Source organism: Struthio camelus, chromosome 1 (genome assembly GCF_040807025.1).
Source record: "Struthio camelus isolate bStrCam1 chromosome 1, bStrCam1.hap1, whole genome shotgun sequence".
Classification (NCBI taxonomy): Eukaryota; Metazoa; Chordata; class Aves; order Struthioniformes; family Struthionidae; genus Struthio; species Struthio camelus.
The window spans coordinates 158750203-158769579 of record NC_090942.1 but is presented as its reverse complement, the minus strand read 5'-3'; the positions used below and the strand labels follow the sequence as shown (position 1 = coordinate 158769579).

Sequence of the window (19377 nt, the reverse complement as noted above, 5' to 3'; positions counted from 1 at the left end):
TTAAAGCGAGCCCAACTCCATCCTGAACTAAGACTTGTCAGGGTTTGTTAAACAAGTCCTTCAGGAGATTTAGGGATATGGATGTCAAATGACTCATTTATGACTTCACTAAGTCATAAATGAGATGAGTGGCTCAGCATCTGAGATAGCCGTGGTCCTCCACATGAATGCCTGGAGAATGCAGGTGCTCAACTTTGCCTTGCTCACTAGTAAAAACACACCAAAGTGAATTGCTGTCAGTCATTCAGACAGTCATATGACCTTTTGCAAGCCACGTGCACAAAAGCTCAAGTCATTTCTTTCACATGGCCCTCGGCTATACTATTGTATCCAAGTTAACCATTTTTTAATGAAAGTAGAACAGCAAAAACTTTCAAACTAGCTGGGACTGACTTCCTATCTGCTTTCGGCCTTGAAGAGTGTGTGTGTGCGTGTGTGTGTGTGCGTGTGTGTGTGCGTGTGCGTAAACAGTGGCCCCCAAATACGATTAAAAATAGAACGGGTGACGTGAGGAAGGCATGAAGGCTACGCAGCAGAACAGCCTCTGCCCAGCTGCAGACTGTGCCACACCCCAGAGAGGGCTTGCAGATGACAGGAACCTTTTGGCCTCTCATCAGTACGCTCCTAACAGCCAGCACACATTCAGCTTAACACTGGTAGAAGTAGCATCTCCTTATGGAAAAAATTATGCATGCTTTTAATTGTTGTTTTGGCCTACCTTCTCCTAGTAGCTGGACAGAGCTTTCTCTCAGTTCTGGCCCAGCTCCCATTTCGCCAACAGAAAAAGTTCAAAGGGAGATGCAATGGGAATTCAAAGAGCAAAGCTAAACCCACTGTTGAGCTGCTGCAGCTACAGGCATCTCCTCTGCTCCTCTGAAGTGGAATGACGTTCAGACTATTCATATCAAAGGTAATATGTTCCACTGTTTAAGGAGAGCCAGAAGTTCTTGTTGCATTTCAGAAAATATACTGAATGCAACTACTGTAATAATGACAACATATCAAAACATTAAACTAGGACTTCCATGGCACTGTCATCTCTCAACTAAACGGTACTTATGTTAGGAAACAGACTTTCTTCAAAGGAAATGACAGCCAGAAGAGTGTTAGAAATGAGAAACCCTGCAGAGTGCCATCAAAACAAGTTTCTCCTGTAACCGTCTCATGGGAATAATCTCTCAGTCTGACCTGAGAACATCTCAGTCTCGTGCCATGTTTTCCATTCTGCTCTCAACTTCAGAATGGAAGTTGAATCTCGTGAGAAAAAACATAAAACTGTACAAAAGCCAAAATTAGCTGTAACTAACATTTTAATGCAGAACACACTGAGCTTCTAGTGCCTGTATGCATTTTATAGAGCCATATTAGAACCTGAGAAGGTCCCTGTGGAAGCTGCACAGGATTCATCCCTTTTTCTACAATAAGGCACGTGATCCTGACCACAGCAGGCTCAAGATTGGCTTTGCTATGTCAAACGCCTACTGGAAGGAATAGCCCTTCAAAATCTCCTTGTATGTATTTAAATCATGAATATGTCAATGATAAAAAAAACTTTACTGTGTCAACCCCGGCTACACTGCAGAATTAATACAAAAACATAGCATGAGTTGCTTCTGTTACGTTTTCATCTACGGACATGATCTCAAGTTTCAGTTAGTCAACCCTGTACAATCATGACGAAGTCTACAGGAGAATTAAGAACATTAACCTGACAGGAGTGTGGCAGCACAAATACATTTTTTTGGAAAGTCTAGTTGATGTGAGCTATTTTGGGGCAGAAAAGAAACTCTCTTTTCAGGAGAAAAACAGTCACACGTGGATTCAACCTATTACAATCAATGCTAGATACCACTTTGCCTATTCCACAGGCATCTTCTGAAAACACAGCTACTCTTTAAATGTAAATAGAGCAACTGAACAGCGGGAACTTGTTCATCTGAGGACAATGTGAGCACTGGGCCAGCTCTGCCATCTCTCCAAAAGCAGAAGTAAGAGGTCCTGCCCAGGGCACAGTAGATAACACCATTCAGTCATCATCACTCAGGTGCATCAGTCTGGCTCAAGGATCCCAAAAGAGAAGCCCTTCAGCTACCACCCACATCCTGGTATGCTGCAGGCCTACAGCAGACTCCATCGTGTTTTGGATAACTGCTACTAACCCGTGACACAGTGGAGTTGTGGACAATGCCGACAGAACTGAATTGATTCAAAGGCCACCCATGTATGGCTTAAAGTTTTTCTAAGCTAAGAACACTGCAAGACATTTAACTTCCATAGCATACAGGAACTGTAAAGCTCGTGCAGCAGCGTAACAGACAGATGAAGGTTAATTATGCGATAACATTAAGATATAATTAACAGCTCCAGATTACATTGTGAAGATTTTTGATTTTACTAAAACAATTTATCCAGCACAAAGGAGAAATCTAAAACAGAGTCTCTTCAGAGTTTCTACAAAAGACCTGAAATCCTACAGCATATATTAAAGTTTTCATGTTCTTTTAATAGGCACATCTTCCCCGCACACTGCTTTCTTCTTCTGACTGACGGTCATGGTCTACCCAATGACTTCATGTAAAGAGTGCAAGACGGGAACATATTCCACAGACAGATATTCATACCTCCAGGAATACCAAATCCAAAACTCAAACATGAATCATTTATCTCAAAAGCATTTTAATTAATTAAAATTAATATATCCTGAAAAGATGACAGGTGAATGCTAAATGATAGGTGAAACATCTAAAAGGTGCATCACCAAGTGATTTACTGCAATCACAGTAAATAATATTATCAGCCTAGGAGCAACAGATAGGGTATCAGAAGTTCAGTGCACTTCTCATTCAGCTGATTCAAGGCATACCATCTCCATCCTCACATAGAGAAAACATAATTCAATATAGAATTTAATTTCTGCTGCAACTGCAGAAAAAAGTTAAAAATGCCCCTTTCCGGTACTTCCTTTACTGATTAAAAAGACTGCATTACAAAAAGCTTCCTGCCCATGCCTACTTATGTGTTTTCTGCATCAGTGCATTTCAGTATTATGATATCAAATTAGCCCAACACAAGAAACCAAGGAGACGTGAAATGATGACCTATTTCAAATGATAACGTCAATTACTTTCACTCAGAGGACAGAACGTCTGAGGAACAGGACAAATACTTCAGGAGTGCCAGGAAGCAGAGTCCTCTAACTTAGGGGCGAGCGGACAGCTAATATCCCAGCGATAAAATTAGTTCCCTTAGCAAGACTTTCGGACTACTTACATACTTTCGATTTTAACCCTCTGTGGCTGAATCTCGCTCTATAGGGAAAAGATGCCAGAACTGAACTTTAATCATTAACGTTAGAAGCCTCCCTGGTCTCCAGCCTCCTGCAGGGGTCAGAGGCAGCGAGCCAAAAGGCTTTGAATCCAGGCAACCACCTAACCTTACACCCCCCCTCCTCCTCAGCCCGAGGTGAGCGCGGAGGAGCCGTGGGAGAGCGCGGGCGCCGCCGCCGCCCCACGGCGGCCCCAGCCGGGACGGCCCCGGGCTGCGCTGCCCGCGGCTGCCCCGCGGCTCCGGCCCCTCTCCCCCGCGAGCACCCACGCGAGCGCGGCCGGGAGCGGGGGGGATGTGAGTGGATGCGGCCCCTGCCCGAGGGCCGCAGCAGCGGAGGGGCATCGGGGCATCTCGGCGGGGAGGAGAAACGCCACCTGGCCGCTCCCACCTTTCCAGGAGCGGAGGCCCGGCGCGCTTCAAGCGCAAAGCGAGCAGAGGGGCTCCCGATGCCGCCGACCCCGGCTCGCCCCACCTCGGCCCGCCATCCCGTCCCTGCGCCTCCTTCCCGATGGGGGGGAAAGAGAGGGAGGGGGCCAGGGGGGCATTTCGCAGGGAGGGCCAGGGCGAGCCGCCGCCGCCATCCCCCCCCCCCCCCGCCCGCCCGCCCCTGCGTACTCACCGCGGCGGACACGGCGCTGAGCTCGGCGCTCAGCAGCAGCCCGAAGCCCAGCCAGAGCCGCATGCTGCCGCGCACCGCACCGCACCGCAGCGCGCCGACGGCGGGGGTGGGGGCGCCGGCGGCTCAGTGTGCGCCTCCGCGGGGCCGGCCCCACATGCGCGCCTCTGCCCGGTCGCGGCTGCGGCGCCTGCAAATGCTTTCGAGGCGAGGGACTCGCAGCGCTGTAACTTATGGGCGGCGGCGGCAGCGCCCCCCCCCCAACACCACCTCCTCCTCCTCCTCCTCCTCTCGGGCGGAGACCCTGGGAGGAAGAAACCTCGCCACTGCTCGCTCCCCGCCGGCCGCAGTTCCTCCTGCTGCTGCTGCTCGCTGGTGTGTGGCGGGGGGGGGGGGGGCGGGGTGAGGGAGCCGCGCTCCCTTTTTGCCCCTCACCGCCGCGGCCGCCCGGGCGGGAGCGACGGCGACGGCGACGGCGGCGGCGCCGCGCGGAACGGTGCGGAGCGGAGCGGAGCGGGGAGGGTCCGGGCGGGTGGGCTGCGCGGAGCCGGCCGCGGGGGGGGAAGGAAGGGAAGGGAAGGGGGCGCGGGGTCTGAGTCCGCCCGTCGGGGATCCGCCGCGCCTCCCCCCATGCGGCTGGCTGCGCGCTCGCGGGGGCGCTTCCCGCACGCCGCGGGGAGCGGCGCGACCCACCCGCCCCTTCCCCCCCTCCCCGTTTCGTCCGCCGGCCAGTGAGGCCGCTCCGCGCCCCCGGTAGCGGCTCCGCTCGGCCCGGCGACCTCCGGGGAGGAGGCTGGCGTAAAATGTGGATTTTTCTCTGCTTTCCAGGGACGCTGCCGTCCCGCGTAAGGAAACCCTGAGCGGAGCCCCCCGGGCGGGCAAGGAGCAAGAATGGACATCTCGCGGCTTCCTAATGCGCGTATTTTTATTTGTCAGTAAGTAATTCGCAGGTTTGGGGAACTGACTTTTTTTTTTTAAAGTCTTAAGGTGATGACCTTTCACTGTAAAGTTTTTTCACGTGCTTATATTCTGTTGGGTTAGAACAGTGTTATGCTTTTCACCCTTCTGTGCAGGCGTGTGGGGCTTCTCCTGATCCTGATGGAAATCATGCTGTCAGCCGTCAAAGTTGATGCTGTAAGTAAAATACCTTATGACTTTTATTGAGCAGAGAGAAGGGAAAAACAGTGTCCTTGGTACCAGAGAATCGGGAACCACATTTTCCTTGGCCAGGTGGCTTATCTATCATTTTGTTGAAAGAAACAACCAAGAAATCCTCTCTGCAAGCCTTACAAGTTATTGCCTTCAAGAAAAGGATGTGTGACAGAGAACTGTAAGACTTCAGCGTCAGGTAGTTTGAAAATACTCTGCAGTTATTTGTGCTCAGACCAGATAACTTGTTAAAGCAATAGTGAGCAGATAGAAACAATCCCTAGAACTGCTTCATTTTCATAAGAAAAGCACTGAGACAGATGGGTGGGACAAAAATAAAGTGTTATGGCTACCAGAGAGTAATCTGGAGAAGCTAACCTGGAGAAGAACTATCTTCACTGAAGTATAGACTTCATCTAAGGAACTAGCTAGCAGTTGAAGCTATGGCTTAATTTTACAAATCAGAAGCAAATTTATAAATATATTGTTGTTTAAATTAAATTATTAAATGCAAAAATAAGAAATGGTAAAGTAAATGCTGTGTAGGTGATTGTAAATATCTGCTTGTGGTGGTGATGCAAACAGAATTTATTAAAACTCTTGGGTCATTATCACAGAGGTGTGACATGAATGAGAGAGTTGCATGTACCTGTTACAATGCCTGGTGAGTTTAACTGGAAGATTTTCATGAGTGCCAATAGGCTTTGGATCAGGCCTGAATACTACAGGTTACTGCTAAAAGGTTACTAAGGCTTAGCCCGTGACTGCTTTTGTCAGCCACTAAGTGAGGATGAGGCTTTGTGGTCCTGTGCTAAGGGCAAATATGACCTCGATTAATTTTTTTTAAAGCCACCCTACTTACATTTTATTCCTACCCTCTGCAACTTTTACCCCTTTTTATTAAATTTACACTCTTTACCTGGTGTGGTTATACGTTTGTAGTGAGATGGCATAGTCCATTGAGAAGTGGGAAATAGTAGAGCTTTTGCAGCAGCTATTGTAACACATTATAATGATTTTTGCACTCCAGCTGCAGTCAGCACATACAGTTTACCCTTCGGTCTGCATGGCTGATTATGCTTGGTGGCGTATTGAGGCTGGTCTATCTACAACATCCATGGTCGTGGCTGAGTGGAAACTGTCAGGGAAGCTGGGGCCCCAAAGCCCCTTGGGAAGGGAAGTGAGCAAGGACCTCGAGGGTCACGTGTTCCTGGTCTTCATCCCGGTCTGATGATAAAATCATCATTCTACTGAGTTGTGCAAAATGAATATTTACCACACAGTATTGAAACTGGAGCAGGTTGATGATACTGCAAGCATTTTAGGCCCAGTAATGAAAACGCTGGGATCAGGTGACATAAAGCTGTGGCATTTGTGGCGTGAGTCTTCTTTTTATGAGGTTGTGCTACGGACTGCATTTAGGCCCAGTAATGAAATCAGTGGGATCGGGTGACATAAAGCTGCGGCATTTGTGCCATGAGTCTTCTTTTTATGAGGTTGTGCTACGGACTGCATAGCATGATACCTGAGCTATAGCTGTAGCGTAGGCTAGTTTAATCTTCTGCATATTCTTGCTTCTGCTCTGCAGGCTGCAATGTATATAGATATATACGGAAGAGGTATTCGGCTACCTCAGTTGATGGTTGCATTCTGGCCATGGCTGTTGGAATCTCCATGAGCTGCTTTTCCCAGAATTTTTTGGAAAGAATAAGTTAGCCTGCAAGGGAGTCTAATCTTCCTAATTCCTAAGTTGTCTGTGTAGGAGATGAAACACGTCATTTTCCAGGGACGGCACTGCGAATGTGAGTGAGGAAGTAAGGTCATGTTTTCATGAAGAATTTGAGCTGCGCTGCCACCAAAATATTTATCCCATTTCCTGCCCTTGTGCCGCTCCCTTCCCTTGGCCAGCACAGGTCTTTCTGTAGTCACATGGTGAACTGAATCCTAAAATTATTGGTTTAAACTAACCAGCCCCCAAAAGAGAGAACAGGGGTGAGAGCTAATTTTAGGCTGGATCAGATCACCAATGACATCCATAAACACTCAGGCTGGCACAGTACTGGGAACGAGCAGCTGGGGATGAGAAGGAAGGTGGGCTTGCTCCTTTCAGTGGCAGCTCCACTTGAATGTGTTTGCAAAGTTACAGGGTAAGCGTATGTGGGAAGCAGCAGCATCTGAATAATTGCAGGTGAGTAGCTGGCAGTGATACAGAAGATTGATTTTGTGCATAAGTACTGGGATTCAGGAGAGTGCATGAATTCCAAATTTTCCGTACAAGTCAGGAAAACCTCCTTTTTTTCTTTATGTTGTAACCATATCCGCAACAGTAAATCTTTTATTATTTGTTAGGCAGATATGTGTTAATGTTACAAAGTGTTTTATTAGCTCATATAAAATGCTATGAAAGTGAGCAGTATTATTAAAGTTGGTGCGACCAGATCTTAAAAATCATTGTTCTGCCTATAATGAGACAAGCAGAACAGCTGAGTTTGGCAGCCATGTATGTGAATGAGTTACAGTTGTTGGAGATAAGTGTTATTGAGTGAGTGAATTACACATGCAGAGAAACTGGAATGAGATTAAGGAGAAATCATGGAAGGAGAGAGGGAAAGAGAGGAACTCCGAAAAGTTCAGCTGGATATATTGCCTGGCAGACTGTTCCTAGCTGTTTAGGAGATGGATGTTTCAGAGCAGAGAAAGAAATGAGAGGAAGAAAAAGAAAGGCTGTTTAGAATATCTGAGGGCTGGGAAGAAGAAATGGTGTCTTTGACAGGAGAGGATGCTTCTTTCAGACTGAGGAAAAAGAGTCTGTAGATGGAAATACTAGGAGAGACAGCCAAATGGAGTGAATCAGGCTCCAGTTATCTTTAGCGCTCTTTGGCATACACTGGCTATATAAAGGCCCCAAATAGCTTTGGAACTATACCAAGATGCAGATTTAAATATTCATCTGGCTTAAATAGAATTAAGTTGTGTTAACTACCCAAAATTTAGCCAAGTTTACAGATTTCTTCTCCCCCTGCCTCATCCCAAATGTATTGTATCACAAATATAATTATTGGATTATAGCTTTCTTCTTTTCAGAAATAACCTATTTTCTGTTAATATTGATTATTTTCTTTCTGTCTTTCCCCAACCACACTTCTTCATGAGTGGTTTTGTAACATTTTATGACTTTATTGGTGCCCCTTCAGTATATTTTTAAACTGTCCCTAATGAAAATTACTTTTTTTTAAAGCTACATTGTCATGGAAGCATTAGAGTCACAGAAAAGAAGGGAATGAACTTTAGATAAAATAAATAAAACTGAGGGAGAATGAATTACAGTAAAAGCGGCAAAAATAATTACAAGCAGCGGATGACAAGTGACAGATATTGAAAAGGAGAATATGCGTATACTCACACACACACACCCACACACACACACACACCCACACACAAATAAGTAAAAAAATAGACACAAAATCAAAGTAATGCATTGGGTATAATTCTGTTGACTTCTCTGACATTGTAAAGGGATGTATTAGGGAGAATAGCATCAAAGGGAGGAAAGCAATAATGCTTAAAAAGGAAGGATAAAACTAACCGTACTATTTACTTCTTTCTAGAGATTTTATAGTGAAATTAGATGGCTAACACAGATGTCTAAGCTAATGCTCTCAAGTTAGAATGTGTCAACGCTCTATGGCTATCAGATATCCAGGTTTTCCCAGATGTGTCCAGTTCTTTCCATCCGGAAACAGGATGAAACAGGAGGACTTTTTATGTTTACCCAGGATTTCCAGGCTGAAAGAAGTCAGGGAGGAGTAATCACTCAGCCCACCCTGCTGGGCATGTCCACTACACACGCATACGCTAAGATCACAGGCAGTGTGCAGAGTATACCGTTTACCGCATGCATACTGTGCAGGTGATCTAGGAATGAGTAGTCAGTCTGATGTGTTGACTTCTACTATATTTCTTTTTGCGTGCAAAGCAAATCCATCGCTTCCTGGAAAAATCAGACCCCCTACCTGCGTGATACTTCAGAAATAGCTCTGTCTAGATCCCCCAAACAGAAATAAGGCAATCCTATTTTAGAACAACTTCATCTCACCATTCCAATGAAATAGAGGTGGTAATCCCACTGGCTTGCAATCATGGCTTATTTATGTCTGTTGCCTTTTATAAGAAAAGGGGACAGAATAATGATAGTTGGCAAGAAAAAAAAAACCAGAAACAAACAAAAAAAAAAACAGAGCAGTTTTGGGAAGCCTTCCAGAGTATTTGATCACTTTGTTCACTGTTTATTTTAACTCTGAAAGAATTAGTGGAGAGTTTGGAGAGGATGTTTCTCTAAATTCAGTCACAAAGATGTGAAGGAGTAGCTGCATTAAAGGCCTATGAGATCTTCTGGATGAAGGAAGTAGCATCCAGCTGTCTACATAAGGCAAAACGCCTCGCTTCCTCTGACACCAACAGCCAGGCTTTAATGTAGTAGTGATGTTTCCATGAGGAGTGTCACACAGTGTGCACCGTGCTGTAGATGGGAGGAAGGACAGCCGCACAAATGGGATTTTTATTTTTGCTTTTAGTAGCGCCAGGATTTCACCTGGCAGCATCGGTATGATGTCAGGCAGACTAGTGCACTCACTGCAGGTATTGCATACACGGAGTCACGCTCCATAGCTATATTCTGTACTTCTGGTGTTTTTTTCTGCCGTGCTGTCTGTTCCACGCATCAGTAATACAGTTTCCCTAGACGTCTCCTTCCCTTGTTCTTCTTCAGATTATTGCTTGAAACACCTCTTTGCTGTCATGGCTGTGAAACCAATACTCATCCGAATTTCTTATGCTTCAATCCATCCTCCTAGGTAGATTTCTTTAAGAGTCATTTATACCATGTCTATGTGTATTAAATTAGGGAGTCTATTCTTTGTGTAGAGTCATACATACCCTGACACTATTTCCAGTTATTCATTCAAGAACTGAAGACAGGTTACACCAACAGCAATATACTGTCTGCCTGGGTTAGCTGTGAGAAAAAAGTTCTTGTGCATTTCTGTGCTCTTTAGTCTCTCAGCGGAAAACCACACGTGGATTCTTTACTCAATTTTTTGTGGGGGGCGGGAGGGTGACTAGGTAAGAAGCATGCTCAAGGGATATGTGCAGTAATATATTCAGTGTAACTGGTTTTTTTTTTAGAGCTATTAAGTGACATTTAATATAGTCGTGGTGCATTTGATGGAAGAGGGAGTTCTGTCTACGTCCTGTATTACACAGTGAATACTTTATTTGAAGGGGAGAGCAGAGGTTAAAATGTTGATACTGAGTTGACGTAGTTTAGAGCACAAGTTATATTATTGGCTCTATTTTTTTCTTTTGCATTATTGAATTTCTTGTTTGAAAATAGAATGCTCTTTATTAGTTATTTGCTTTTATTTTTCCAAGCCAAATATTGGTCAAGGATTGGAACTTTCTTCATATTGTGTTACACTAATCCAGGGTATTGGAGAATTCGAAAATGATTTAGTAGTTTACAGTTCTGATGCCTTTGCTTGCCAAAAAAAGGCAGTTTACCTTCTCTAGCCCCTTCTCTCTTAGGAAAGTAATATGTGTACCACTATTTGTGGTACCTCGTTTGTTCCTAAGGAACAAAAGGCACAGTGAAATTTGCAGTATTTCCTGATGATTATCAACAGTTATTCTCTCATTAATTGCAAGCACTAGTTGACAGCAGCAGTTGACTCAGGTCGCAGTGAAAGAACGCGATTTTGATCATGCAAACACTTCTGAATGATTAAGACCTGATACCCTTAATTTTCACGTGGCTTTTTTTGTCCATTTGGAAGCTGAAGGAGAGAACCGTTAACCATGCAAGGGTAACTCATTGTTTTCAGACCCTGGAAATGATGCACAGCAAGAGGAAAGCTGGCACAGAGAAGTTAATGAGCAAGCTTGTATTGGCATGAATAAAAACACGTGCCTCAGCTGTGCAGCTCAGTTGCACCTTGCTCACAATTTCAGTGTTTCACCAAACGCTGGATCTTCAGAGTGTTTCTTCAGATCTTCTTCAGCTAGGCCTTCATTTTGTGCCGTCGTTCGGTTTCGAGTTTCTACCTTTACCACTGTGTAATTCAGGGATGAGGGGAGACAGTGAACTTTGCTTATTCGGCAGGAGTACGTCGGGCTGCCCCGCGCCGGCCGGGGGCTCCGGGAGCCGCGGGGGTCGGCGAGGCAGGCGAGGAGGGCCCTCACCCGCCAGGGCGCACACAGCCCAGCGCCCAGCAGAGCAGGTCCAGGCGCCATCACCAGGTCCAGCACGGCCCGCGGTGGCCGGGCAGGGCCGTGGGGCAGGGACAGGCTGAGGCCAGGCTGGAAAGCCAGCCGGCGGGGTGGCACTGGCGCGGCTGCACCGTAGCAAGGACCGAGGGTCCAAGCGCTAACGCCGAGGGGAAACCCCGCTTCTCCCAGCTTTTTTCTCACGCAGCTCTTTCCGCACAACTCCGTTTCAAGGCCGCACAGCTGCACCAAGAGCTGGCCCTGAGCCCAGGCAGCCAAACCCCAGGGGGCTGGGGAGGGGGAGAAGACGGCGCTGACGTCTTCGCCCATGAGCGTGCCATTTCTCAGTTCAACTGCAACGGGGTTATATGACCACAAGGTAGCAAGAGGTTAACCGTACGTGGTGGAAGACTTGGGAGTCTGGCAAAAAGTTGACCCCGTTTCAAGCTGAACAAGCGAAAGTAAAACTTTAAGGGACGGCAGAAATTGTAGGAAAGTAGATTTGTTTTAGGAGAGGCAGAAGAGAATTTTCAAAATCGACCAGAGCTTTCTGTATGAAAAGAAAGGAAGCTGTTAATTTTTGCCTTTTTCTCCTGGAAAAGCAGATAGTCCTCAAAGAAGGTCTTTTTTTAAAAAAAAATCCACCCTAAATTTAACAACAAGTTCTAATTAATAATCTGTGCTGACATTAGTCTTTCTTTGTGTGTTAATAATCCGTATCCTTATCTCAAAGGAAAATATGTCTATTAAAATTTTCACTGTCTGACATCAGTTTTAAGACGTCAGTAAATGTTAAGAAAAAAACCAATTTCAACTTCTGATAGCTGAGAATTGCCATTACATCTTAGGAAACAATAAAACCATGAAAGTGGTTTATTTGTCTCTTAACAATTTTTCTCCTTATAAACTTCCACTCTATCTCATAAAATAAACTTTGCTCTCTAACCTGGCAAGCACTGCTAATAGCTTGCCTATAGGAAAGCGATACACATTCTTACTCCATTTTTTGTGCAAAGTCTGTCTTTAAAATCCCTGGAGGCAGTTTGTATTCCAGAACATGGGCTTTTTTGCCCACTTGTGTGCATAGCACATTTGCTGTTTCCTCTAAACTGTATTTTGTATTTTGCAATGTGTTGTGTATTCCATTATCTGTATTTTTTTTTAATTTGTGCATGAGAGATCAGGAGAAGCCTTAGGTCATATCTGTTACCAATGATGTATGCTTACTGGGATATTTCAGAAGTCCTAATTATTCATAAATGATCCCAACCTTTATTTTGAACTGGCTTGCTGAAGTTAGTGAGTGAAGATCATTCAGATAAATAGGGCTTGGCTTATTTTTGGCTGTCTTTAACAGTAGAGCATGCCTGCACCTCCACACAACATAGGTCAATGAAGCCAGTAACAAATCTTGTACCCTAACTATACTTTTCCTTTATATTTCCTAAGGCTCCTAAAGGTTCTTTGTTGGTCACAGTTACTTTACAATCGGGCTGTATAAAAAAAAAGACATTTCAGCAAAGCGAAAATATTTTGGATGCAATACAAACCCTTCCATTTGACCTGTTTTGCAAAGGCTTTTGTTTTTCTGAGTTTGTGTCATTAGAAAACAAACAACTGAAACCGTCTCAGATTTAAGTTCTGTCCCAAAGTGCCGTGCAGAGCTCCCAAAAGTTTATGTCCCAAGCAGTTCCCGGAATTTGCATATCAGCTGCTAGCATCCAATGTGGCAGACTGAGCTTAATAGATGTTGTCCTGGGCTGTCCTCGGAAGGCCAGAGTTTCTGGCGCTGCAGGAAGCTGACCGTTTCGCCACGCAGCCTGACCTCCTGCGGAAATACAGCACTGAAAACAAACCTGTTCCTCCTCTTGCACAGCTCCTGGCTTGGGGTGGCGGGGTTGGGGGGGAGCGTGTGTACAAATCGGTGCTTCGCTGACTGTACTATAGGAGTCTCAACTCTCAGGTCCTGCCATACCGTCCAGGCTTTCTGAGCCACAGCCTTGCGGTTAAGGGCAGTCCTTTCGGAAGGTGAAGGCTGGCAGCTGGGAAAGCTTAGCCGGCTTTCCCCACGTCGTGCTTGCCTGCGCCCTGCTCTCGGCAGAGAGCACTGGCTTTCTGCAGCCGCGCAGCGCTGCTCTGCCTGTGCAGTCCCCAAGCGTGCTGTAAACGGACGAAGAAAGGCATGTTACGTTCGAGTTGCAGCCGCGCTGACCCCAAGTAATTGATGTCCAGCCACCTGGTTTAAGTCTCACGGCACCCTCAACATATGCGCATCGAGACACTAGGGAGCTCCTCAGGAATGAGAACGGCGTTGCTTCCCGGGGCTGCCAGTACGTCCCGGGCTGAGTCACGGGGAAGGGAGTGGGCAGAAAGGAATGCCTCTCCCCGCGCAGAGCTGGGAATAGCTGCTGGGGCCGCAGAGCATGGGAAGCCTGCATATCTCCCTCAGACGGGGAGCCAAAGAAACAGTCTGCTGGAAATGACCCAAACCTCTCTGTATGAAACTTGGAAAATGTTAACTGACGCTCACTGGAAGAAGGAAATGAATAAGGAAATTTAAGCGTTTCCCTTGTGGTATGAGACTGAAGCCAGATTATCCCCAGGTGCTTTGCAGGTGCATGGCAGGGGAAGGTACGAAGTGCCCACATCTTCTGTCCTCTGTACCTGCCCATGAGGCAGCTGGCACATCTGTTACCTCTTAACTCAGTGAAGCCCGCAGGCTGCTTCCTCTCTGGCTATGTCCATTACAGCAAACTATCCAGTCCCAGCTGCGTTCTCTGCTCCTGCGGCCAATTGGCATCATCTGTCCGTGTCCCTAAGAGTAATTAGCCTTAGTAATTAGCCTCCTGAACCTCCAAAACAGGATGGCTTCTTACAGACAGCCTGTGGTCCTCGGGTTATGCCAACTCCTGCCCAGATGTTTCTTAGGAGAGCGCTAAAGCAAAGCAAGCCAAAGCTTGCTGGCCCAAGCCAAAAGCATACAAGGGACTTTTCTAAGAACTTAATAGGAGAAACAATCGAGTTGTATGGCATGGTACTCTTTATTAATATAGACACAGAGCATGTGTGCCTCAAACCATGACCCCTCAGTACAGGTGAGTTGGCTAGAAGTGAGGGCACACTCATTTCCCACATACATTAGTGAGTTGGGTGGCATTTTATCTGAGTAGGAATGAAATGAAGGAACTAAGCTGTTTTACAGCGAGATGCAGAAAATGCAGACAGCACTCAACTTTCTGAATACTTGTGGTTTGCTTTGCAACAGTACTGCTATGTTATCGATCTGAATAGGAAATCTATGCCTAAAGAAAAAAAAAAACTCACCACAGTTTTGTCTTAAGCTTTATGTGAAGTTTCATGGCACCAGGATGTCCCATTTTTTGACATCTACATCATGTAAGTAAAATAAAGGACAAAGCTAAGCATGAAAGTCTATGTAAATAGCAACGGATCACAAATTTACAAAAGTGAAGGAATCAAAAAAGCATTCACTTTGGCAGTCCTCTTTCTTGCTCCTAAGTTTTAGGAAAGGTAGTCCTCCACAAGAAAAGAACAGTGACTAGAAAATTTAGCACTTGGCTACATGCTCACTGCCCAGTGGCTTATACTGCGCTCCCCAACTGCCTTTTGATCTGCTCTCCTTCAGCTGCCTCTCTTACTAGAGATTTGGTGTCTACATGGAGTGGTCAGCTGAGGGCCATGCGAAAAAAGTGCTCTTTTACCTTCTGATTTTAGAATGGAGTCAAGGATGGGGTGAGTAAGAGAGGGCAGGCGTTTTAACTGTACTCTTTTATTGTGAACTGGGGTTGTACAGTTGTCGGTTGTACAGTGTCAGCTTCCAAACTACAACTCTTTCTCACTTCTCTATTCCAGTCCTCCTACAGTTTTGACTCATCTGGTAGATCACAGTCTTTCTGCCTTACCTATTAATATTGCCATTTTTTTAAAAAAAGTCCTCCATGAGCTACTCTGTTTTGATTTTGCCTTAGTCACAGGAATAAGGAGAGGACTTCTTGGGACTCCTTCGTTTCTGAACCCAGGAACTGAAGGAATCACTCTCCTTTTCCTTTGAATAACTAGACTTAACCTAGAACCTAGACTCAAAGGGAGTAAAACGTAGTAATATCTCCACACTTCAGACTGTCTGTAACTGAATCCCTTCCAAGGAATAATTATCTAAAAAAGCTCAGATGGCCTGTAGAACAATCTGGAAAAATTTAATTTCTCTTTAACATTAATTTCCTCTTCTGAGTCTATGCCATCAAATTAAAAGCCAAACATTTTACATAGCCGATCCAATGCATGCTCTGACCAGTACGGATCTTTTGATTGTTTTTGTATGTAAGAGGAGAAACTTTAAATTCTTTTTGGTATTGCTAGTTCATAATAATACTGCTTTTGCCTTCAAGGAGATAAGATTGTAGCCGTTCTTGATAAGAATCAATGTTCAATATGTTCAGTGTTCAGTATGTATGTTCAATAGTCTAAGATGTTTGAGAACTTAAGGAAAATTGTACTTCTGTTTTCACAACTCTAATCTTTTGCTTGAGGTTGGTATTGTCCCTTAGGGGCACAGTATTACCTATGGTCACCATTGAGTTAGATGGGTGATTAGTAGGGTAGCTTGAGGCTGGATCATAAATCACTTTGAAGATTGAGACTGTAGTCTTGAATTTGTAAGGAATTCATGTAAGCCCTGCAGCAACATGCTTACGTCATCTTATGCCGCTTAGTATGCGTGCACGACTTCACACTTTGAACCAACTGATCTGTTGTTTTTCCCAAGGGAAAACCTATATATTATGACCAAACCAGAAGCTAGTAAGAAACATCTTACTGATATTTTGGTAGCTCTTTGTATATCGAATCCAGTTGCCATAAAATGGACTCTAAACCTGTGAGCTATTTCATTGAAGGTACACCCTCTCAAATTAGGAGTGATGTAATTTTTACTAATGCTTAAAGGTATTTCATTTTCACTGGAGTGGTTTTCATATTATTTACGTATCATTTACCATCTCCCTTGAAGTCAGCAACGTTTGTAGCCCAGGAACTGAGAGAGAAACTGAAGTACAGACATCATTTGTTATGAATGAGAGGTAGACAGAAATGACGCCCTGCCATTTACTATTAGCCTAGAGGCTACCAGTCTTTCATTAGGCTTCTAAATAAATGTTCCACTAAGATGAGCACACCTATAACTTCATAGAATAGCACAATTAATATTGGGAGATAAAAGTTCATCTTTCTAAAGAGATCAAGAGGTATGGAAATGCACACACTGAGTATTTTTGCTATTTACCCTGTAGACAGTCTGCAGTGAGATTACAGTAGCTCATAATTATAGTAGGTAATATGCAGAAATGCATGTTATGATATGATTCTGTGCAGAAATACCATCTTCCCAAACCCATTAAAATGTATACACCTGTAGGATTTCTGCTTACTCAAATAAAGCGCAAATAGTTGTGTTCTTTTGGTTTTTGGTTTTTTTAAAGGACAGACCTTCATAAGACTCCTCAGCTCTAATCTTGTGATTCCCCACTGTCTGCAGCTTTCTGTAAACAAAAGCTTATTCTCCTTTTTCAGGAAAAGTCCTCTTCCTCAGTAGCTGAGAAACCAGGCCTGGGACCATTCTGTTGTCTTTTGGTGGTCCAGCCTGATTGCCCTAAAGTTATTTCAGCCACAGAAATCTTGCTGTTCAATATCAGAACTGCCACTCTGTCTTCCTACTTCCAAGACTGCCTGCTGTCAAAGGAGAATATTGTTTTCCTGTAAAAGGGGATGAGAGAATGGTGAATTAAAGTGAAAGGGGCTGGCTTGTTTCTTTCTTTCTTTCTTTTATACAGAAAGGACCAACTCAGTTTTGTCGTAGCTTGAAGAAATTTCCTTTTTTCTGACACTTCAGAACTGAATGTAATTCCAGCTAGGCTGGTTAACCTTTTCAGACAGTCCGGTTAGTAACGTCAGCTGTTCCCTGTGTCTCGCAAATGTGCAGTGTACACAGAGACTGTGCTCCGGAGCACAAGCAGGAAAGACTTTTGACCCTTTGATCTAAGGATCTGTTCCCAAAATCTCTGCTTGTTGAAAAGCAGCAAGACAAATACCAGAAAACTTGGAGACCTGAGGATAGGGGGAGCTGCAGAATTTCACAAGTAGCGGGAGAAAGCAGGCCCCAAAGGGGCTCTGCTGCAGGACAGAGCTCACAGCTGACCTCAGAGTGCTGGTGGCTGTAGCTTCATGAGGAGCTCCATGAGGCTCTCTTCCTTCAGGCATGAGTTTCAGACTGGCCATCAGCCTCTGTGACAGCACAGGCAGACCATCTTAAAATATAACCCCAACCTGAGAGCGGTATTTGACTAGCTAGGGAGCCCAGGCAAGCCAGGACTCCCTGGCTGTCCATCCCTGTGGTGTTGGTCTTCCTGCAGCCATCGTGCCGGTGGACTAGGGAGTTTGCTGAAGGTTAACTTCCCTAATTAATTTTTTAAGCAGGTTTTATAAATACACTGCAGCCCATGCTGTTCAGGCGAGACAGAGTACCCAAGTTAGGTCATTTGAAACTAGCTTTTTGAACCTCCGTGCTGCATTAGACATGCCCAAAACATTAAACATGTTTCCAAATAGTATGTTCAGCATGCTTTGTAAAGACTTAGCAGTGTGCGATCTTGGAATATTATCACATGGCTTCTGTCTAATTATTAAGGACATGTGAACAATTGCTTTGAGTCTAAATAACTAATGATGAAGAACACAAATACACTCCTGGCTTAACTGTTTTGTAATGATTAACTGCAGTGTTATGTGAGAGTCATTTCATGCCACCAGAACAAGTTGCCTTCAACAGAAATTTCTAATTTAAGTTGGTGTTATCATATGGTCTAATGTTTTCAGTCAATTTTTAAAGTGAAATTGCAGCACGTTTGTAGAAAACTCCTTTAAGTCAATAGATTTGAACACACTTTGGTTCAGATAGTAAGTGTTCAAGATCTTCTGTTGGTTCCCAAGAGATGCAACAGATTACAATAGGATTAACTGAATTTAATGTTCAGGGTAACAATTAATAGAAATGCTGCCTGTGAGTGCTGACAACGTGCCTTTGTGTTAATCGTTATTGAAGTTCTGCTTTCAGGACACTGAAAAAATTCCTAGCCTAACTCAGGTAATAATGAGTGACTTACTTAACATTACATATGTCTTTTGGCTTTCCTGTTACTGTAGTTGGAGGTCATATCTGTTTGTTTGAGTTGAGAAACATTATACTATAAGCAGGTTCAATTTTTAATGTTTAGGAGGTAGAAGCTTAGAACAGGATCCTGGAAGAGTGAGTCAGAGTATGTTCCCACATTTCTCACCTGCATTTGTTCCCAAGCAATAAAGTAATGTCTGGGGTCTGACTTTAATGACCATGTGAGCAACCAGTCCGGAATTTTATTCCTTTTAATCTTATGATACTCCACCACATTATTCTTTTTATGTAGGTCTTACAACACTAAATGTTTGGTCTTTTTTATCCCATCTGCAATCCTTGTTTATCATCGATGGAAAGACAGACAGAGTTTGATGAAGTACACTTGATTTATGGGACATATTAGTGTAAAAATGGATGTATAAAAATAGACTAATCTTTTGTGATGCAGGCTGAAAGAATTTCCTGAATTTAATTCATATTTGAATTGAAGTATAGCTTTTAGAGAAATGTCACATCTGTATTTTTAAATTTTCTGATGATGGACAATCTGTCACAAACCTTGCCGAGTTGTTCCAATAGTTAATTACTCTTTAAATAAATAAATAAATGTGTTTGCTTTATTTCTCAACCAAATTTTTCTAGCTTTAAATTCTATAATTGAGGCTCTATTTCACCTTTGCAAGGTAGATTAAAGGACTCAGTGTTCCTAAATTCTCTTCATTATGTAGATACCTGTATAGATACATAGCATTTAACCCATTTTGAAGTGCTACACAGCTGGACATGGAGCTGAGAGAATGCCACGTCCATGATGGTATCTTCTGCCACCGTTGCT

At 44.3% G+C, this 19377-nt stretch overlaps 2 protein-coding genes across 4 annotated transcripts in view; one reads left to right on the top strand and one right to left on the bottom strand.

Annotated features, from left to right (window-relative positions):
- The window catches only part of COL4A1 (collagen type IV alpha 1 chain), a 132704-nt gene extending 128429 nt beyond the window's left edge, over positions 1–4275 (bottom strand). For both annotated transcript variants that reach the window (XM_068927444.1, XM_068927440.1), the window contains exon 1: positions 3947–4275. In XM_068927444.1, coding sequence (XP_068783545.1) covers positions 3947–4009 — 63 coding nt within the window. In that variant the 5' untranslated portion in view covers positions 4010–4275. The remainder of the gene's footprint in view (positions 1–3946) is intronic.
- COL4A2 (collagen type IV alpha 2 chain) overlaps positions 4241–19377 on the top strand; it is a 145212-nt gene continuing 130075 nt past the window's right edge. The window contains exons 1-3 of one of the 2 annotated variants that reach the window (XM_068927428.1): positions 4241–4318; positions 4772–4878; positions 5017–5077. In XM_068927428.1, coding sequence (XP_068783529.1) covers positions 4835–4878; positions 5017–5077 — 105 coding nt within the window. In that variant the 5' untranslated portion in view covers positions 4241–4318; positions 4772–4834. Of the gene's footprint in view, positions 4440–4771; positions 4879–5016; positions 5078–19377 lie in introns of both variants that reach the window. The other variant, XM_068927421.1, reaches the window with a different exon arrangement.